The sequence below is a fragment of the Coptis chinensis genome, chromosome 8 (assembly GCF_015680905.1).
Source record: "Coptis chinensis isolate HL-2020 chromosome 8, ASM1568090v1, whole genome shotgun sequence".
NCBI lineage: Eukaryota > Viridiplantae > Streptophyta > Magnoliopsida > Ranunculales > Ranunculaceae > Coptis > Coptis chinensis.
This window is the reverse complement of record NC_141463.1, coordinates 42,354,916-42,377,515: the sequence shown is the minus strand read 5'-3', so window position 1 is coordinate 42,377,515 and position 22,600 is coordinate 42,354,916. Positions and strand designations below refer to the sequence as shown.

At 38.5% G+C, this 22,600-nt stretch overlaps 1 protein-coding gene across 3 annotated transcripts; it reads left to right on the top strand.

Moving 5' to 3' along the window:
* The first annotated feature begins 1,003 nt into the window (after nucleotides 1–1,003).
* Nucleotides 1,004–21,400, top strand: LOC147481502 (E3 UFM1-protein ligase-like protein). Of its 3 annotated transcripts, XR_015203669.1 has the most exons (21): nucleotides 1,008–1,265; nucleotides 1,383–1,697; nucleotides 1,786–2,052; nucleotides 2,163–2,210; nucleotides 2,699–2,764; nucleotides 2,917–3,020; nucleotides 4,710–4,803; nucleotides 4,882–4,938; nucleotides 16,842–17,265; nucleotides 17,363–17,517; nucleotides 17,714–17,779; nucleotides 17,861–17,929; nucleotides 18,030–18,122; nucleotides 18,386–18,451; nucleotides 19,188–19,234; nucleotides 19,325–19,388; nucleotides 19,682–19,759; nucleotides 19,879–19,941; nucleotides 20,511–20,603; nucleotides 20,851–21,090; nucleotides 21,169–21,400. XR_015203669.1 is itself a non-coding variant. In XM_086575728.1 (20 exons), exons 1-20 carry the CDS (start codon nucleotides 1,092–1,094, stop codon nucleotides 20,950–20,952), a joined length of 2,445 nt encoding a protein of 814 aa, XP_086431854.1. In that variant the 5' UTR covers nucleotides 1,008–1,091; the 3' UTR covers nucleotides 20,953–21,400. The 3 variants fall into 3 exon arrangements, 2 of the variants coding, with proteins under 2 accessions (XP_086431855.1, XP_086431854.1); XM_086575728.1 differs by having other exon boundaries at nucleotides 20,851–21,400; XM_086575729.1 differs by lacking the exon at nucleotides 19,682–19,759 and having other exon boundaries at nucleotides 1,004–1,265; nucleotides 20,851–21,316.
* Nucleotides 21,401–22,600: the final 1,200 nt, after the last annotated feature.

The following is a 22,600-nucleotide window of genomic DNA, read 5'->3' as shown; positions in this document are numbered from 1 at the left end:
ACCACTTGTTGGGGATTATACCAATACCAATCGGTTCCCCACTACACGGATAACTTGTATGAACACACTTCAACTCCAGGATAAATCTCAAATATCACAAACTACCTATACTAACATGCCCACTTCATTAAACAACTATTAACAACAATGATAATAATGTAAAGCGGTAAAAGCAAACCACAACACAAAGATTTACCGTGGTTTTTACGCCAATGATGCCTACTTCCACAAAGAGCCGGTTCTTAATAAAATGGGAAGGAAGATTACAATCTCTCCTTTCGATCTCCATACCTTACTAGATCACTCTTATCTCTTTTGCTGGGGTTGTATCTCTCAGAAAAGTTCTCTTTTGTTTTAGTCCGGATTCCAATCCTTCCGACTTGTTTGGTTACATTGGTTAGGTTTTCCAAAACCTTGATTTTTTGTTTTATCTCCAAAACCAAAATTTCTTGTAAAGCCCACGAAAAATAGACTGGCGCTTAGGCGCTTCACTCTGGCCTCGAGTGAAGACTAAAGCTGGTGGTAAGCCTATGTTATGGAACTCGGCGAAGTCGCTATCTGGCCCCTGCCTGGCGGCAGACTTCGGATGTCGAGTTTGCCCGTTTGTGAGGGATAACTCCAACAGTTATTTTGTACACTGAGCGTAGTGTTTGGTTCAAGGAAAATTGAACGAAATACAAATTTTTGAAGGAAATTGAAAACTCCCGAGTGTTTGCAACATATGGGAAAGTGAAAAAATGGAAAACATATTCTATTGCAAATGGGTTCAAAAGGAGAAAGCAACCTCCATTTTATACGAATGAAGTTGTTTTCTATCTTTGTCCGCCCGACGGCTCGCGAGAGAGAGAGATTTTGAGATCGGGCAGATTTCGAAAGGTTTTATAAGTCTTATCCAGTACCCGAGTTAAACTCAACTAAAACAAGCTTTCCCATTTCTTATCAGACATACATAACTACTACTTCGTTCGGCCCACGGGCTATCCAACCTACCTTGATACTTTTCCCCTGGCCCATGATTCGTGAAAACGTATATATGATGGTTTGATGGGACTACCGCGTATCCTAACAGAAGAAGAATCAAAAAGAAAAAAATGGACGCGGAATTGTTAGAGTTACAAAGACAGTTCGAATTTGCACAACAAGCAAAATCAAGCATCCGTTTATCCGACAGAAACGTAGTCGAATTAGTCCAAAAACTACAAGACCTTAAAATCATCGATTTCGACCTTCTCCATACTATCTCCGGCAAAGAATACATCACTCCTGTAGGTCCCACCCACTCACTCACTCACTCATTTTCCCACGTCATTACACATTTATTCATTCATACATTCATTATTATTACGTCATAATTAATTAAATAATTAATATTATTATGACAGGATCAACTGAGACTTGAAATGGTTACTGAGATTAAAAAATCAGGACGGGTTTCACTTATTGATTTAGCGGATTTAATTGGAGTAGATTTATATCATATTGAAAAACAAGCACGGTTTATATTGGAAAGTAATGAATTAGGACTAATGTTAAGTCAAGGAGAAATAATTTCACAATCTTATTGGGACATTGTGGCTGAAGAGATTAACGAGCGTCTTCAAGAATGTAGTCAGATTGCATTAGCTGAGCTGGCGGGGCAGTTACATATTGGGTCCGAGCTTATTTCGTCAGTTCTCGATAGTCGTATTGGGAGTATTGTAAGTGTGGTTGTATTTGTATTATTGTTATTATTATTATTATGTTTGTGAAATGATGGCATTTTGTTTTTTATGTTTATGTGTGTAGGTGAAAGGTAGGCTTGAAGGTGGGCAATTGTATACACCGGCTTATGTTGCTCGTGTTAATGCAATGGTTCGTGGATGTACGAGAGCTGTTACGGTTCCAACAAATTTATCTGCAGTTTGGAACTCTTTACAGCAGTTAACGCAAGATAGTGATGGAGGGAGTGGCATTGCAAAGGAGGGTACATTTTTTCAGTCTTTGTTTAATGGACTTGTGAAGGAAGGGGAGATTCTTGGATCGCTTCATGCTGGTGTTCATTGGACTCCTTCTGTATGTGTCTTTATATTGGTTTTATTACTTATATACTGTTTCCTAATTAGTTATTTTTGTTTTTGTATTGGTTTGCTACTTTTCTCATAGTTACTGTTTTTGCTCAACAGATTTTTGCCCATGCTCAAAGACAAGGTGTAGATTCTTTCTTCTCCCAGGTATGGAGCTGCTCACTTTTTAGTTTTTATTTGTACCATCGTTCATATTTGATGGATTTATAGTGCACATTCCGAAAGGTTACATTATGCAGTATCTATAGATTAACTGATTTGCTAAATGCCCTTGTTGTTAATGTTGGGTTGGTATTCACTGCTTATAATTAGTCATGAATTTTTAAAACTGGAGTAAATGAAACCATAGCTACGGAGTATCAATTTTTTGGGCAGCGCCTTTGTTGTTAGTCATGTCGTTGGGTTTGTTATTGTAGGTCTTTAACTATAATTTTCCTGTGAAATACTATTAATGTCATTCTAATCACCTTTTAATTCTCGCCTGTTTTCCTAATATCTGAGAGGTAATTTGTTGTTAGTAACAAACTTGTTAAATTCTATTTGGTTGTTGATTCTACATGCATTAGTTCATCTTGATTCAATTTCATTTCGAGACCTTGCTAATGTCCTATAGTTATACTCCCTTTATGTTACAGAATTCTTATATCAGCTATCAAGCGCTCCAGAAACTTGCAATCCCCCAACCGAAACAGTATTTGCAGGTACCTAGATGTATGTTATTGTTTGTTACTCATATCATGTTTTACTTTAGACCAAGGCCATTTACTCTCATTTCAACTATTTTACTTTATGAACTCCATTTGTTAAAAAATTCTTCTCTGATCTTATTTGAAAATTTGTTTATGCACTGTAGTCGAGATATCCCGAAGGTATACCACTAGATACTGTTTTTGTTCACCCATCGATGATTGAGATGTTGGATGCTGCTGCTGAGGATGCCATTGAACAGGGGAGCTGGTAAGTCCAAAAATCTTTGGTAGATTGTTTATGTTTTTTTATGCTATTGTGAATGTGATATTCCATGTTAACATAGCCAGGAATCGTATTGAAACATGAGAAATCTCCTTATAAACATCTGTGTCTGACAACAGAACCCATTCTACTATTTTGATTTTCTAGAATCTGCTCTGGTTATTTCTCAGATTTCATTTGTTTTATATGGGAGGGCTTTTGGGAGAAGATGTTCTCATCAGTCAGTCACATAAACTCAGCTACAAAGATTTTAAAAGGAAAGGGAATGGAAATTTTTGTAGTGACTTGTTGAGCATATATAGTGTATTGCTTTACCACTTAAGGCTTTTTGAGAAAACCCCATGGACGGGGTAGGTTTTGGACTCGAGCTTTTGGGTGGCTATGGTGGGACAATATTGGCATGTGGTAGGTGTGGGGCATTACATATTTAAACGACACTAATGGGTTGGTTGAGCTTTTTTTACAATATTATCCCTGTTTCAGCAAAGTTGCCTAACACACTGAGAGTAAGAAGATGACGAGGAGATAGGGGTTTTTGGTGAATGAGACTGAGTCTGTCTGTGACTGCCTACGTACCCAAGTTGTATTTGGGATCAAGTCTCTTATGTAGTCCTTTGGAGAAGATGAGGGTTTATTGGGAGGAGAAGAGAACATGCTTTCTCTCTCTTTGTCCATTGTTGTGTTAAAAAATGGGTTAGTTAAATAGTTGGTTTTATGCAAAAAGATAAGAATAACACTTGAAACGGTTTTTGAATTACTTAAGGTAGTCGTTATTGAAATTGTGGCGGCACATATATATTAAGTCGCTTTTTGTGCTACTGGCCCAGTAAGGAATTGTTTATTGAGTATGCCTGCAGCAGCCTATTGTTGGATGCTTTATAGGCCTAAGCTGTGGACTTAGATAGGCTTGTGGGCCAGTTAATGGGACACGTTGTGGGGTCCATACAAACCCTATTATAGTTTCTACCCTATGGAAGAACTGAGTTAGATTCTCTCACACTAGCAGTTTGATTATCACACGGATTTGTCTGGTGGCCCATTGGTCAAGCCTTGGTGGTTGGGTTTGAAAGTCTTGGGTTCAGTACCCACCTACACCTGGGAAGGGGGTTGGGGGGTGTTAAGGGTTAAGGGTAAAGTTAACCAATGCGTATAACACTTCATATATTCTTAAATAGTTTTTTTTGTCTACTAGCACGAGGTTTTTAGATAGCAGTCCTCAGACAAACTCATTTTTAGATAATGCTCATTTTGACATCCTAAAATCTTGAGGCCCACACCTAGAGATGATTATGTAGAACATACTTTCAAGCGGATTGGTCCAATATGTAAGTTTTCATCTCTCCAATTATATTTACAGAAAAATGGTGCTAACATTTAAGTCAATGAATACCTTAGCCTAACCTCCTTGATGACTTTCCAGATATCCTTGTGAACCACGTCAGAGTTCAGACCTCTTCCTAGGACTCACATTCGAACCCATCTAGCTTGTGAAAACTTCCGCTGTGAGGCCAACAAAAGAAATCTTTTAATTCCTCATTTCATTTGTTTATTTATCTTAAAGTCATTCTTATGAAGCTTGTCTCTCTCCCTTTAGGACACTCAGTTCCTGATATAACTGCATTTTATGGAGCAGGAGAATGCTTTTGTATTCTGATATTACCTTGAAAATTGCAGGATTGATTACCTTTCTGTACTACCAGCCTTTTTTGGAGCACAAGATTCTTCTAAGCTTTTATCAATTTGTCCATCTGTTCAAAGAGCTGCTAAGGTGAGTCTGTCACTTTCTCTTATGCTGTTACTACTAATCATATGATCAAATTGTTGATTCTTCAAATGTTATTTTCAGAGCTCCACAGCAGTCATCTTTGGAGATTCTTGTGTGTTGAGCAGTGCTTTCATCAAGGTGAGTCTCTGGTGCTTACCATGAGGAAATGCTTCTCGTTGTTTTTTTTTTTTTTTTTTTCAGAACCATTAGTGTTGCATCTTTCTTTAAACAATTTTGGAAAGGGTATCTACATTTTTGTGATGGTGGGAAAGTATGACTGCAAGAGAGAAATAAGAGAAAAGATATATTTGGTTAGTACTAAGCACTAACATATACAATAGTGGTATTGCATATACTGTAGTCACATTGTCCATCTTGTAACATCGTACATGGTTATATTAAAACAAATCTTCTATGTTAAAGGGGTACCAACCTCGTTGGGATGTCTTCATTTCTTGTCTGTGCCTAGTGATTTCCTCCCATTTTTGTGGTTCTCATATTTTGGTGATCATTGATACAAATTGCATATTTTCAAAAGAAATAATTCTATTGTGTCTAAACAGGAAAGAATCAGAATAAAGAAAGATAAATAAGATGGGAAGAAAGAAAACAGTACAAAATATAGCAACATGAGAAATGTTTAGCAAACAGGGAGAAGGAAAAGGCGTGTTGTCCTAGGAGCATCTCCAATGGAGTGTAATTTTACACCTCCACATAGATGCCATTACGATTTTAAACCCCCCACTCACAACAATGTATTAGATATAAATTTAGGCATTGAAAGTCACGTCTCAATGCTTAAAGAAGTCGACCTACATTTGGAATGACTTCTCAGTTACATACAACTCAAGCATGGCAACTTTCCGACAACAAGAACATAACCCATTTGTTCCCCTTCTTCATTCATAAATTAATTAAATGAATAGTATAGTAATTGAAAATTTTGTATCTTGTTGAATTGAGCACTATATGTGTCTTCTCAAATTGAGTCGAGCAGTAAAAATTTCCAATTTGGGCGTCCTTGGAAGTCTATAAAGGCAATCAATTGTTTTTTGTTCTGCCTCAATTTCAAAGAATAAAAAGAACTTTACTTCAATTTAAAGTACTTGGGTGTGCAACATCATCTTAACAAGTTTTTGCACCTCTAATGTTATTCAGTGTTGTCAAATGATTTAAGAAAGTGAGAAAAAAAAAGAAGAAGAATTCATATAAGAAGAAGAACATCAAATAATAACCCTAATCTTGATGTTGTGGTTCCTGATTTTTGGTGCGCCATTGGAATTGGTTTCGCTTCTAATGTTGCTTCCATCAACTACTTCCTGTTACGACTTGCAAAGTGCAGGGAATGGGAAAGAGTGATGGAGGGGAGAAATGAATACTTGGAACATGAATTTAGATGGCGTGTCTTTTGTTTTGTATCTCACATGTCAGTTTTAGTGACTCCCGCGGCCTTAACATATTATTTTAACAAGTTGTTAGCTATTGTATATGATTTTTTTTTTTTTTTTTTTTTCGGTAAAGTATAACTTTATTAATATAATTAAAGATAGGTTCATAAGGATGAGATATCCTCCATTACATGCATATAGAAAAAGAAAAGAAAAGAAAAGAAAAACCATAAAGTGACAAGTCTCTTAGCCCGATCATCTCATTATGGACTCCCATCGAAACACAAACGCCTCAAAAGGTATGTCTTGTGTCTCAATATGCGCCTTTGACCAGAAACATAAAAGAGCTTTGATTGCCAACACAACTTTCTCCATAGGCGTTGTTGTTCTCTCAAAGTGTCTCTGATTCCTCTCCAACCAAATGCCCCATAGAATCGCAAAAGGCAACATGCTCTAAAGTCGTCTCCTCTTCCCATAGTGGACTCTCAAGTCCCATGAGGCTAATAACATCGTCACCGAAACCGGACAAACCCAAGAAACCCCTGACTCTAGAATAAAATGACACCAAACCCACCATGAAAAAGGACAAAGCAAAAGAATATGATTCACAGACTCCCCATCCCTTAAACACAACAGACAAAAGTGGACAAGAACTTCTTTGACACATCTTTTTCTGAGATTGTCAATAGTTAAGATTTTACCAAGAGATGCACACCAAACAAAAAAGGCAACTTTTGACGGAACTTTGAAACCCCAGATAATATGACTAGGAAATTTAGGAAGGGCATTAAGATCATGACGGGAGATTAGAAAACGAAACTTAAAGTAAAATGATCTAGAAGAAAACCTCCCTTTCTTGTCAATAGACCAAAGCCTCTTATCTCTGTTCGGTCTCACAGAAGGAATAAAGTCTAACATCATCGTGAGAGCAGCCACACTCACTATATCTCTGTCAGAGAGAGCACTATGAATACCCAGGTCCCAAGCAATAAAACCATTGTGTTCCCTCATGAATGATCGAACTGGCAGGTTCCTTAAGTCAGAAACAACATATAATCTAGGGAAAACGTGTGACAAAGGCCTCTCATCTAGCCATATATCCTCCCAAAAGCGGATGCTATCACTTTTGCCTAAAGCAAATCTAATATGTTTGTAGAACGCCTCTCCCACTCTCTGAACGCCTTTCCAAATACCATAGCCATAAGGTATGGCCACAGGACCACTCTTCCACCCCAAACCATGTTCTCCAAACCTAGACACAATCACCTTCCTCCAAAGGCTCTCCGTTTCCTCCCCGAACCTCCAAAGCCATTTACTTAGCAAAGCAAGATTAAACTCTCGTAAGCTTCTAATACCTAAACCACCTTCCTGTCTAGAATGACACACCTTCTCCCAACTAACAAAGTGAAACCTATGCCTATCCTCACTGTCATCCCAAAGAAAATTTCTAATAATCGCCTCCAATTTAGCGGCAACACTCTTAGGCATGTGGAAAAGAGACATATAATAAACAGGATGACTGGAAAAAATACTTTTAATCAAGATCACTTGATCGCCTTTAGACAAAAAAGTCCCTTCCACCTAGCTAGCTTACGACTAAATCTCTCAATAACCGAATCCCAAATAGAACTTGATCCATAACTCGCTCCCAAAGGAAGACCCAAGTATCTGGAGGGAAGACTACTGATATTACAACCTACAGAGGACGCCAAAGCATCCAAATTATCCCCTTCACTCACTCCAAAAATAGTACTCTTTGCCATATTCACCTTAAGACCCGATATAACCTCAAAACAGCAGAGGATACCCTTAAGATACCTCATTTGCTCTAAGTTCTGCCCAACAAAAACCACAGTATCATCCACAAACTGAAGATGAGATATCAAAACCTGGTCCTTACCAACTCTAAAACCCTTTAAAAACCCTAACCTATTAGCCCTCTCAATCATTTTACTAAAAACCTCTACAACCATGAGGAAAAGAAGCGGGGATAAAGGATCCTCCTGCCATATATCTCGAGAACTCTTAAAAAACCCCGCCGGCAACCCATTTATGAGAATAGAAAAAAAGGCCGATGAGACACATCTTCTTATCCAACCCCTCCACTTAACTCCAAAACCCATACGCATCATAACATAATCTAGAAAATCCCAGCTCACATGATCACATGCTTTAGCCAAATCGATTTTACATAAAATGCCTGGGTTGCCGCTCCTCTTCCTGTCATCAATGGCCTCATTAGCAATTAACACCCCATCCAAAATTTGTCGTCCAAAAACGAAAGCCCCCTGCTCTTGGGCGATCACTCTTAATAACACTTTTTTTAACCTAATAGAGAGAACCTTTGAAATGATTTTGTAAGCACTTCCAATGAGACTAATGGGACGCAAATCACCAATATTCTCCACCCCTTGCTTTTTTGGAATAAGCTTTATGAAGGTGTTATTAAGGCTATGGGCTAAAACACTCGACTTATAAAAATCTCGGACCATATCCATAAAATCGTCTTTCACCACCCCCCAAACTTTTCTAAAAAACTCAATTGGAAAACCATCTAGACCTGGAGATTTATCACTCTTCCGACACTTCATAGCTTCCCATACCTCCTCCTCCATGCTCTTTTCTAACTCATCTCTTTCCCCATCTGAAATGCAATCTAAGCCAAGATTATCAACCCGAAGGCGAATACAATTAGGCTCGGTATACAACTTAGAATAATATTGCACCACCTTATTTCCGAGATTATTTTTCCCACTCACCTCCTCGCCTTCAATTAACAATCTCTGAAAAAAATTCTCTCTAAATCTCGATTTAGCACATTGGTGGAAAAATTTAGTATTAGACTGGCCCTCCTTGATCCATCTCTCTCCTGACTTCCGTCTCCAAGAAATTTCTTCTAAGTTCAACACTTTCTCAAAATTTGCTTTCATGTTTAAGCGACTACTCCACTCTTCCTTGGATAGAGGACCTTCCTCCTCCTTCAAATCTAAAATCCTTATGTCACTTAAGAGTTCATCCTTTTTCCTATCAATCCTACCGAAAACCGTCTTATTCCACTTCTTAATCTTAAACTTAACAAACTGCAGTTTCTTAGCAAACCTAATGCTAGGTCTATCTCCCTCCTGATGAACCCCCTACCATTCTCTACTCTTATCCACTAAATTGGGATCAGAGAACCACATGAGCTCAAATCTAAACCGGGTAGGTTTGCCTCCACCAATCTCTTTAGATAAGGTGATAGGGTGGTGATCCGATGTCGTACTAGAGACCACAACTTGAATCAAACGAGGCCATCTCTCCTCCCAGTCACTACTCACAAGAAATTTATCCAAAGACGAATGGGTGGGATTCTCATGCTTATTTGACCAGGTGAACTTGTCCCCAGTGAGGGGAATGTCCATAAGTGCACACCTCCTAACCCACTCATCAAACTCTCTCATCTTAGAAGTTATACGACAACCACCTGTTTTCTCATGAGAAAATCTAATCACATTGAAATCACCCGCTATACACCACGAGCCTCCCCTACTGAAGGCATAAACATCATCAAGTTTTCTCCAAAAAGAAGAAAACTCCTCTTTATTCTTCCTAGAAGGCCCATAAACAACAATAACTAATTTAGAGTCTGCTTCCCCCACAAAATTGCAGACAAGGGACACTGAATAAGATCCAACAATATTATCACACACCTCTACCTTGTCCTTATCCCATATAGCACAAATCCCACCCGTTGACCCCATCAAAAGTAAATTGATCCAATCAATGTCATTAATACCCCAAATCTCCCGAGCAATTGTAGTAGAGAAACACCGAAGTTTGGTTTCCTGTAAGAGAACTACACTAGGTTTTTCTCTCCTAATAACCTCTTTAATACACAGATGTTTATTCTTATCGCCCAAACCCCTCACGTTCCAGCTCATAATTTTATGATTCATAAAGAAACATTTAACTTCCCCCTCCCTTTTCTAGAACTACCCTTTTGTATCTCCTCTCCATAATTAATGGAGGATGTAAGGCGAAGCACCTTTTTTGACGTTCTTTTTCTACCTTGCACCCGTGAAGGAGATCGCCCTCTACCCAACTTCGATTCACTCCTTCCCCTACGACCTCTATGATTGACAGGCTGACCAAGGAAAGTTTGAACAGAGGCAAAGATAGATTTAAGAAGGTTCAAAGCTTCTTGTTCCCTCCCCGCGTAAGATAAACCCGATAGCCTAATAAGGTCTTCGATATGACTAGACAACCAAAACACAGTGGTGTCCTCTAAAGAATCAGGATTAGGAGCCATCATAGTTATAGGTGAGACCTCTCCCAAACGATCGAACGCACCCTCCTTGACTCGTAGCCTATCCTCCCCGAACCCCATCTCCAAAGAAACAAGCCTGAAATCATTTAACCCTCCATTATCAACCGTTTCTAACTGAAGGAGACTGTCACCCGGTTTAATATACGGATAAGCAGTTATGCCAGATTCAGAATGTTCATGAGACCTCACAATAGTTTCATTGCTCTGCTGTAGATCAACATATAGCCTCTCTAGTGGGGAAATGGTGAAGGAAGGTGCCTCAACGTCGAAATGTTTAGACACACTCCTAACTGAGTTGACAAGATCAGCATAATTGGCATTGCTCGTACAAGTTGTGGAGATCTGATCACAGAAAAAATTCAAATCAGACGATGCATCAAGACTTGTAAGATTTAAAGCATGGATATTATTGAAAGGATGTGAAGACGATAAAAGAAAGGGTGAACAAGGTGATAGACTTCCTGAATTTTCATTTGGAGAAACTAATGCCAATTTCGGTGAAGGTGGACTGGCCTCATGGTCCCTTTCCTCCATAATCTCCTCAAAGTACCCCTCTTCATTCAGAATACGATTCTCCATATTGTCCCATACTTTGTTCCAAACTCTTTCTATTATGGCCGTCATGTTTGTCTCCAAGTGCTTGTTGAAAATGTCTTCAATACCTTGACTGATTATCTTTTGCTGAGACTCATATCGCACGGTAATCTCGGGCAAAGATGCTGGAGTCGCATTTGTGTGCAAGTCAATAATGTATGAGGCTATCTCTCTATCTCGGGCTGACTTAGGTGATTCGGTGCCATTGCAACTTGCCAGTCCAGGATCATGGAGACCTGTCCCAACTTCTTTGTCAAGATCATACTGACCATCATCATCTAAATCGATCTCCGAGCCCATAGGCCTAAAGGAATCATCTTTATCCCCAAATTGATCAGCACTTGCGCCCATGGCAGGAGACTCCCCATGTTCACTAGCTTCAGTTACGTCGTTCTCTGTTGTATCAATCTGACATTCAGAAGCTCCCCGCTGTTTCTAGAGGATACCCAGTCTCTGTTGGGCTCGAAAAGTGTTCATGGGTTCCATCTAGTCCAACAAGGAGGAAAAACATGTTGTTCTCAAGAGCCTGCTGGGCGTGGATACTACCAGAAATTAAATCCTCTTCTTGGGCCCGGGTCACAGGATCCCCACTTGGGTGTACAGAGATATCACAGCTTGTAGTTTCTAAAAGAGGCGTACCATTCCCTTGTGGAGACACCTGTCCACTCAAACTTAAATGTCCAGAAATGTGTCTATTCAAATTCAAACTCTGTGGGCCAGTCAAATTCAAACTCTGTTGACCCCTATACACCTGTCCAAATTCTGTCTCTCCACTTTGATTCAGAGTTGGATGTTGATAGGGCATGTGCCCATTTTGACTTAAAACTTGTGGACCACTAGCCCCATGTTCTGCTATTTGATTTAAACTGCCCACATCAGCCTGAACTCTAGTAAGTGCCACATCAGCACAGTTTCCCTGAGAAGGCTCAAGATCTCTTCTTCTCCCTTCGTACTCTTCATCTCCGACCGCCGGCATAATCCCCACGTCTGCCCTTCGGATTCTATGAACATCCCCCAGGTTCAGCAAGTTAAGGAGAAATATAGGGGGATCCAAGTCTATGAAGATCTTGACGATCTCTCCATTAACATCTAAGTTAATCGATCGAGGTATATCAGTCTCCCTCCTGTTCACCATTGCTAGAAGACCACTCTGATCTGAGATAACAACTACCACTGATCTAGCACCTTGAATGGCGTTTTTCACTTTTTCAAACACCTTGGAATTCCAAAGGGCAACATTAAGACCCCATAGCAAAACCCAACGAACTGGTGCTTCAGTAACATTACGTGGCTCCCTAACTTGATCTGATCTTGATTCTTGTACTACATGTGCAAAGGAAGTACCTTGCATCGCTATATGACCATTCTGAGTTCCTGATGGAATCCTCTGAGAAGTAGCACCTGTGGAGACCATGAAAGAGGGCCCTGCTGTAGTTTTGGCCAAAGTTTCTGCAAAGAGCTTCCAACCCTCCCCATTCTTCCCCTCTGGAACTGCCAAGTGCTGAGACTTGTCCTTTACAAAGAAACTGGATACTAGTACATACTTCCCCACCTTATTTTCACGCCCAAACAGCGTGATTGTTCTGCCTCTGAAGGTATTCTTGAACCATGAACCATTGTTGAAGCCTGACACTCCCAAAGCCCTAAATTTCTGAATTACCCACAAAGCTTCATCTAATCTGAAAACCACCCTCGCCTTCCTGTTTCTCCTTTCTTCAGTTACAGAGAAGGACGACGATCTAACTAAAGTATTAAAAAGAAATAATTTGGCTTCAATGGGGATTTGAATCTCCATTGATCTAACTAAGACTTGTGTCCAATTTTATCGAACATGTTTCAATATTGGTGAATTTTCCAGATGTAAGCCATGAACATTTTGGATATCCATTTCAGATTCACCTTCATCACAATCTGGCTGAGATATTCCCAGATAACTCAGGTAAATTAGATGAAGTCCAGTCAATGGATTGGAAATTCCTTCAAAATGCTGAAGAAATGGCTTTGAGATTGAGTGGAAAAAATAATTTTGATGAGCATTCTGCAAAAAAGACTCTGCTGTGAACACTCTATTGGTTGAGTAGTTTTTTAGTTATGGGTGTAAATTTTACATTGTTTACACCCTCTGCTGGAGATGCCCTTAAGGTGCAAGATCTTTAAGATCCATTCAGTTAAGGCTGTTGAGATGCTTTGTTATAATCCCACACTAAGATGGTATCGGAGCAGACTATTGTGTTGGCCCATAGGGCTTTTTTACTCCACGTTATCCACGAGTTAGGCTCAAATAATGCCACACGTGAGGGAGGCGTGTTGAGATGTTTGTTATAATTCCATATGGGATTTGTGAAGCCTTGCAGTATAGTATAAATATTCCTAGGCCTCTCTACTTATCACCAATTGGTTATAAGTTGGGTGCTCATAATGTTTAAAAAAGGCTTAGCCTTCTAAGGTAAAATGCTACTTCCGGTTAATCAGTGAGTAATTGCTAGGCTCTGGTGGAGCAATCCGAGTAAGAAAAAACAGACATGTTTAATCAGATCCATTAATTGGTGTCTTTATTCTGATTATCGAGTGCTTTTCCAAAAATCGGTTGTGAAAAATCAGGCGATTAAAAGTTGTGGTATAAACCAAAGAAAAAAAAGCCCCACGCTAAAAAGACTCATCTAGACTGTATTATAGTTAGGCTGTGCTAGCATTTCAACAGTTTGTTATTGAAACTTAAGAACTTTTGTGACTTTCTTTTGTGCTATGGTGGCTGTTGATTATGTTTGTCCATTTTATTTCACTTCAATATGTATTCCTTTTTTTAAGCTTTTAGTTATATGTGGCATATGTGTTATATGTGTTATCTAGGGGGAGTAAAAAATTTTATTCAAGACAATCCCCCGATTAGCTCCTGACTATTCCCCGTTTATTTATGATTACTAGGTCTAATCACTAATTGCTCCTGAACTGATTAACAACCGATTTCTGCTTAAACTGCCTTTACGGTGCTTTTCATGAGCCAATAGTAGATGAGCCTCCAAATATAAGTCTTTAGGGCCATGGGACTAACCACTCCCACCGAGGACTACAATTAAGTTAATTCTTGAGTTGTTTAGTATTGAGTAAGCCTTGCAGTATAGTATAAAACCCTTGGCCTCTCCACTAATTGCCAATTGCTTTTGAATTGGATGCCCCAAAGTTTAAGAGTAACTGTTGTGTGGACTGGGAGCGAGTGGGACTATGGGAGTGCCAAAATGCCAAAGTTGAACACTTCCTAATATTAGGAGCATCTACTGGAGCGTGAGCCAGAGCTGGAGAGATATTAGAAGTGGGTGCAACATCCCTAGTAGGTAGGTTTTCTTACTACCTTTTTGTGCAGATAAAGAAGGTAAATTGTTTGAATATCGCTTACCTCGTTTACAGCCATGGGGAAGACCAACTACACAACGAATCAAGTATGACCTGATCCACTTTTACAGTCAACAAACTCTTGAAGAAAATAACATAGCAACTCTAATATTAATACTAGCATGAGTCTGTAGCTTAGATGGTTGTCAAATTTCATCACTGCCATGAGGTCATGATGCAAGTCTCATTACATAAAGAAATAATTTATCACTGTTGATTTGGGTGGATGGCAATCAGTCGTGGGATTAAGAGAGAATGAATCATGCATTGGCCTCGGAGTGAAAACTTGGCGTTTACCCTTCCACAGTCTTTGGGTAGATCAACACATTCATGGGACTTTAATCCTTCAGTAGCAAGATCTGGTGGACATGCTGTGATATAGGATGTTGAATGAGTTTATGTTATTGATTCATTGAAAGGGGCCTTTACGTTCTCTGTAGTGTGTGAATCAGTTGATGGGGAATTCAAGTGGGCATTTACATCGGTGTATGGCAAGAACTTGATGATATTGCAGGCTATTGGCATGGTGTGTCGCTGGTGATTACATTTTTTCAACAGTGAAAGGGGGAGTTATAGGTGTAATTGTAACATAAGAAGGTTTAATGAATTCATTAACAATCATGCATTGGTGGATTTTCCTTTAACTGGAGCTCAGTTCACCTATTCAGGCCAGCAAAGTGTACCCGCTATGAGCAGATTGGATAAATTTTTAGCTACTTCTGATTGGATTGTACATTGTGGAGATCACATGGACTGTGCTTTAGTGTTCAATCTTTCTGATCGCCGGATTGTAGTGTCTCAGAGTATTGGAAGAATGGGAGGCCCTAGACCTTTCAAATTCAAAACGATGTGGCTCACAAAGCAAGAATTATTTCCGCTAATGGAGCAATGGTGGGCTCAAATGCAGTTTTGTGGATGACCTGGGTTTGTTCTCAGTAAGAAACTGCAAATGATGAGAGTTAAGTTGTTAGAGTGGAACAGAAACAATTTTGGACGTTTCGATATCAAGCTTCAAGATTAGTTGAACGGACTGGAATTGTGAGAAGAGCACATAAATTTGATTGTGCAAGAATTGGATATGAAAGCGGAAATTTATAAAAAATTACAAGATTATCATGGTATGGAGGAAACATTTTGGCGTCTTAGGTCTAAATCAGATTGGGCAATTATGGAGAGAGATGTACTGGATATTATCATCGAATAGCTAATGCTAGATACCAATCTAATGCGATAACGGGATGTTTGTTGATGGCCAATTTACTCGAAATGAAATCAGGATCAAAGACCATGTTGTTGTTAGCTTTTACAGATATTTGTGTGGAGAAACTCACTTCTAGACCATTTCTTGATGGTTTAGAGTTTCAGAGGATTGATACTGAGCTTGTAGCCTGGCTAGATATAGATTTTGAAGAATATGAAATTAAAGCTGCTCTGGACGGCCTAGCAAGTGAAAAATATCCTGAACCAGATGGTTTTCCGATGGTGGTTTATAAAAATTGCTACAAATTCATGAAAGAATCATGAATGTTGTAAAGGAATTACAAGATATGGGTACATTGACTGGATGTTCAATAATACTTTTGTTGCACTAGTGCCAAAGGTTATAGGAGCATCCCATGTGACTGATTTCAGGCCAATCAGCTTACGTGGTGGGATTTATAAGATCATTGCCAAAACTTTCACAATAAGGTTGAAGTATGTCATTCCTTCTGTTGTCTCTAAGTTTTTTAAACTCCGGTCATCACCAGCTGGTCATCGGTTGCCGGATTTGTCGGCACTGGTGACCGGTAAACTTAAACCCCCAGGTGTAACCCTGGGGGATCTGATTCTAAGTAGAAATCTAGAATAGGTTAAGTTTATTCAACTAAGATGCTTTAGCAGAAAGAATCACTCTCCTTAGATAAGGAGAGTACACATAGTAAGATTACTACCAGCTCGATGTGTGACTATGATCCATACTCTAGCACACTACTTCTCATATTTCGCTACACTACTGTGAAGATATTTCGTAGGCCCTTCTGCTCGGACGTATGACGTGTTCCAATCTAAACTAAACTGGATATATTTGATCATAAAGTTGTAATGTAATGTTCCAACACTTTTAGCATCTTGTGGAATGCTAAATTATCATTCTTTGTGCGCATGTGTCTGTGTTTGTGTGCATGTGTGTTGTTATTCTTATTCTGAACTATAGTTCATGTGAAAAATGCAGTATTGTTTGAAACTTCTGGGCATATTTTCAACTTATTTTCTTTGGGTTCTCATAGTATGTTTTGGTTAGCAAGTTAAGACACAATAGATGGTTTGTTTTAGTCTCATTCCCTTCTAGTTCTTACAGTTCTTTGATTTCCCTTATTGGTTAGGATGTATTTGAACGTATAGAGAAGGAGATGGGAAAGCCTTCATGTCAAGGGTTTAATGAAAATTCGCTTGTGGTGAATGAAAGTAAAGTAGGACATCACTCTGATATGTTTACCGAGTCAATTGAAGGTGGTGCAGAGGTTGGTAGTAGTAAATTTGTTTTGGAGAAAGGATCAAAGAAGAAAAGAGGAAAAGCCACAGGTAATACAAAAACAGGAGCATTGCAAAGTGGTAATCTTGACCAGGAAAACCTTCCTATGAAAACTAAGAAAAATCAGAGAAAGGGCAAAGATCAAGTATCTGATACAAAATCGGGTGCTAAGAAGGATTCTGATAAGACAAAGGGGGACAACCCTAATATTTTTTCCAAAGAATGGGTAGTTGAGAAGCTTCTTGTGCTGGTTCCAGATTTTGAAGGACTTGGAGGTTTGTATTCAATAGTCTGTTACTTCCATTTTTAATTCTTGTCAAAGATTATAGTGCTTCATATCTTATCATAATTGACTTGGAAGTTGTTTTACAGGTATGGATGATCCACATCCAGTGCTTGGACCTTTTGCTACTCATTTAAGACCTATGCTGCTTACTTCATGGAGGGAGAGAAGGAAGGCACTATTAAATGAAAATTCAGATAGGATGAAGCACTTGCTGGATAATTTGCAGAAAAAAGTTGATGAGGTTAGATTACTGTGTATAGTGAGACTTATTCTCTTTGTTAATGTATTCAAAGTTGTAGAATTGATTAGTTGCATTCTCTTCTCAACAACCAGAGTTATCTTCAGAAAAAGAACTATATTTGTATACTTGCAACTTTTCGCTTTATAACTACTACTATATTTAGTGGTAATCAATCTTTACCTTCATGCTCTTTCAGAATTTCCTGAATATGCAGCTCTATGAGAAGGCATTGGATCTTTTTGATGATGATCCGTCAGCCTCGGTAAGTTTTCCTAAGCACATGCTGTCAAAGTTGACTGTGATTTGTCATTGTAAGTTGAATAGCTTCTCTTCGATTTGACAGGTCGTTCTGCACAAACATCTGTTGAGAACAACAGCTACTTCTATTGTTGATATGCTATTGATAAATTTGGTATTATTCTTGATCTAGATTTTATCATTCCAAAGTTTGTGCTTTCAGTACAAACTTTTTATGACCTAAAGCGTCATCTTAATATAATCTATGTATACAGGACATACATAACAAGTTGAAGAATGGAATTACAGTTGATGACTCTGACAGCCAAGGATCTGCCCCTCTGAGTTCTGGAGACAGAATTTCCCTTGTAGGGGACCTCTTACAATGTCTTTTTTCATTTCCATTAATGTTTATATAAATTAGCATGATACAGAAATAAACACTTCATACTATTATTGTACTTGCTAATTTTACTAGTACTGAGTTGGATTCTGCCAGAAAATTCAGTTTCTTATTGGATTACTTGTACTTGGTTAATTATTTAAATCTCTGTGATCATATTGTATGTTCGTTATTTTCTTATTCAACCATTAAGAGGGTAACTCTGGTCAAGTGTTTTTGTTGTCACAGGCTAAAGGTTTGACTGGATCTCTATCAGTTAAGGCCGTTGCAGTGGTTGAGACCTTGGAGGGAAAGGTTAGTGCTTAACTAATTACAAATGAATTCGATCCTTACTGAAAATTTGTCCGTAGAACCAGTTTGACAGTATGCTGGTGGCAAAGTTGTAGCACTATTATTAGTAGTCACCAACTTACTCCAAGAGCCGAGCTGCTGGAGGGAGATGTAAAAATGTTTATAATAGAAACTGGTGGTCAAACATGGTGCAGACACATGCCTAACAACTCCTTGAGTACACATCACAAGAAGTATTATTTTTCAGAATGTCTCTGAACGGACCAACTGTTATGAAAACGTGAATTGATCCAATTAATCATCTTTCAAAGACTGAAGGCCTATTATCGTACTCTATTCCTGTAGCAAATGACTACCTTGTGATTGAAGTTCTGAATTCACAAATATTCTTATCCATTTTGTCTTTTAGTCTTTACATAAAAATGGTTTTACTTTATTGCTTCTTTATGTTCATTAGCTTTGTGTGGTCATATTGTGGAAAAGATGTAGCTTAATTTGAGCATCCAGTATACTCTGTTCATGCTCTTAAGATGGGAGTCTTTTCACTGTTCATGAATTTATTAAATATTGAAATTACGTAAGAGAATGCCGTATTCTTTATCAATAAATTTATCTTTTATCTTTTTCTTTTTTCTTTTCTAATGTTTACTTTCTTATTACTTCTTTCATACATCTTATTTACTGAGTCACAGCATTCAATTTGTCGATTTAGCATCAATTAAAATCTTATATGTTGCAGCGCGCGGAGAACTTTATGACTGCAATAAGGTCTCTATCCGAGGAGAGGTAGGTAGTAGTCCTTGTAATTTTTTTTCTTCTTCTATTGTGTTTTAACCATGTGACTGAACCTCTATAATTTGATTTTAACTTCTCCAGTGGGCTACTGCTAAAGAAACTAGACAAGAAACTGGAGAGGACACTTTTGCATTCTTATCGGAAGGTATGCCTGCTTAAGTGATCAGAAAATGTCTGCTAATTAGAATATGTGAAGAGTCCTTGTAATTTGAGGAGTAGAAGATGATGTATAATTTTCATTTCATGTTCCTGTTGTCAAGCAGTTATGTTTTAGCCTTCATATTTTCATCCACAAAGTTGTTGCCTTCAATAATTTAAGATGGAAAACCCTCTTCTATTTTTCTCCTGTGGACATTCTCTTCTTTTGAAGGTGGTATATGTGTACCCTAAGGGAGACAAATTTGATAATATTTTAATCTTGTTGACTTTGGACATCAGGATTTGACATCTCAAGTTTCTGCCGAAACTGATCCAGTTGCACTTCTGCCAAAAGTTGTTTCCCTTCTTTATTTGCAGGTCTGTCTGTGCCTGCTAGATGTCTGCAATTATCAATGTCTGTCCTACTGTAGATTTTTGTTCCTTACCGGTTTGTTCTTCGTTTTTTCTGATATTTTTTTATTTTTTTTATATTCTAGGTGCACAACAAAGCTCTTCAAGCTCCTGGGAGGGCCATTTCTTTTGCTTGTTCTCGTTTAAAGGTATGCACATCAGGGTGTTTCTCACTTGCTAAAAATATGAAGTACAGGAACTGATCAGCATTTTCTCCCCTACACAATATAAGTAATGTTCCAACTAATAGGGTGTCTTGAGTGCTTGCCGGTAACCTAGTAACACTTTGAAAGAATATAAGAGAAATGAAAGAAAACATTTCCACACAGAAGACAATGAAATACTGTGATACCGATTTGGTTGTGAATTTGTGATATTGGATAACATGATCCATCTTGAGTCATTTTTCTAGAATAGGTCTCGATTTCTAGAAAATGTTGAATGATGTGTGATTCCTTTTTATATAGGTATTAACAATGAGCTTCTCAACCACCCCCCCCCCCCCCTCATTTTTCTGTTAGTCTATTGATGTTTCTCCTAAAGAACCATATTGGCCTTAGGTTAATGTTGCAAATAATGGTTTTCGTTGGATGGTAGATATATAAATCAGGAAGTCCATCTTAATTTAGCGAGATGTGCTTGGTTACATTTCTTTTACATTTACAGATCCACTTATCTTATGGTTCTTATCTAAAACATCTGCTTATCAATTTTCCAGGATAAATTGGAAGAGGCAGCATATACAGTTTTGATTGATTACCACACCGCTACAGTCACTTTTTTAGCTTTACTATCAGCTGCAACAGATGATGTGAGTGAACGTTTGCCTGCATTGATTAGCAGTCTTGAACAAATATTAAGGCTCATTTAGTAAACAAGTTGAACTCAAGCTTACTGAAGCTTTACATGTTCGGCTTGAATATCAGGCCTGACCAGACTTTACTAGAGGCATTAATGGCTTTCCTGTTCCACTGGCCTTGGAACTTAACAATTGTAAAACCTCTGCTTCCACAGGTAAATATACTTCTTTTTAATGTGTTTTTGATGTTTTTCCCCAGCAAGATGACTGCACATCTGATAGGACTAAAAGCAAAAGGGAGTTTCTGGAGAGCCTTATGCCAAATCTTAAAGGACTGGTGATGGGCACTACCCAATCTTGAGAGCATGGTCTAAAACTTTCAAAGGCAAGCACGACCAGAGTCTAAGAGGCTTGCATGTTACTTCACTGGAGAAAAATATAGCACCGCCGATTCACTACTTATGCACACTGAAAATTGCAAAGAAATACTGCATATCTGGTGAATTCCTGTAATCTGTTTTTCATAGTGTTGAGGCACATAAATTTTCAAGAATCTTATAGTTTCTTTTCTCGGCAGAAACCTGGGGTGAAACATTGTTACAGATTCCAACTCAATCCTATAGTTTCGTAGTATGCTAGGCGTGTAGAAAGTCGAATGTAAACACATTTGTACCTATGGAAATAAGTGGTTAGAAAGATTTGCAAGTAAACTTTTGAAAGGCAAATCATATGCTTTTCAATTCTAGTGTAAATTCCCAAGTATATTGGCTTGGACGGTATCAATAGCCAGATGGTAGTTTATGTGCTAAGATTCATATCAACAAGCCTAAACGCCCAACTGAATTTGTTTCAGACGCAGATGTTGGAAAACTGGAACTAGGGTTACCAAATGGCGTAAAATAAAGTGTTGTCATTGCAATACCTTTTCATTGTAACAATTCACATTAAATCTACCTAAAATCTATTCATTCATTTCATATGTAACAGTCCACCGTATAACAACTCACGTGTACTTTTGAGTTTTGATGTATCAACAATTGCAGCTATGTGCATGTCTATGTGGTGCTGGAGTATGCTAGTGTTGTACTATATTCATTCGAGAAGCTCAAGTAATGTTAACTGTCTGTTCTAGCAATGTGCACTCTGCGTACGAGTCCCCCTCAAGTTAAGCGTGAAGATCTAACTTGCATTATAAACAGCAAGATTGAATACCACCACATTGATTTTCCTGCAGACAAGTTGACAATCAATTTCAATATGCTTAGTTCTTTCATGAAAAGTTGGGTTTGCTGCTTGACTGTTGCAATAGACGTACATTGCTGCATATTTAGGGGAATATTCGAAGCTCACTGAAGAGAGATCTCAACCAAACGAGTTCACCTATAGCTTTAGCCACTACAAGGTATTCGCCTTCAACGCCAACAACGAGAAACAGTGTTTTGATTCTGATTTTCCAAGAAATGGGGCTTTGCCAAGCATGACAAAATAGCCAGTGGTGGAGCAACGAGTCGTAGGGCAAGAAGCCCTGGCATAAAGATGTATATAATTGCTAGATGGTCAAAAGATACCATGATCATGTAAGGATTTTTAATAACGTAGAATCTAGAATGCGAACTGTTGCATCAAAAATGCAGTTGTGGAGGCTAGTGCTTGAATTAACTAGAGAATATCTGGTTGAGTGATTGTTAAATAGACAATGTCTGGACATGCTGAAGGATACGGGCATGCTAGGTTGTAGTCACCATTGGCATTTATGGATCCTAGCACAAAACACTCATTTGAGTCTGCAAAATTTCTTTCTGATCAGTATTATTAGCGTTTGTTTGGGAGATTGCTTTACTTGAGTAACACTCTGCCTGATGTGTAGCCTTTGTGGTTAGGATTGCCAGCCAATTTATGCTTGCTCCTCGTACACCTAGAGATGTAAATGGGGCGGGTTTTTTTTTCACTATAAACTACTAGGGTGGGTTTTTTTTATTTTTACACCATCCCGTCCCGATTTATGATTT

Bases quoted from the DNA above. Each gene is read 5' to 3' on its own strand.
- LOC147481502 (XM_086575728.1), top strand. From the start codon at position 1,092: ATGGACGCGGAATTGTTAGAGTTACAAAGACAGTTCGAATTTGCACAA. The intron at 19,760-19,878 runs GTCTGTCTGTGC...TTTATATTCTAG, and splicing joins TTTCCCTTCTTTATTTGCAG to GTGCACAACAAAGCTCTTCA. The intron at 19,942-20,510 runs GTATGCACATCA...TCAATTTTCCAG, and splicing joins TTGCTTGTTCTCGTTTAAAG to GATAAATTGGAAGAGGCAGC.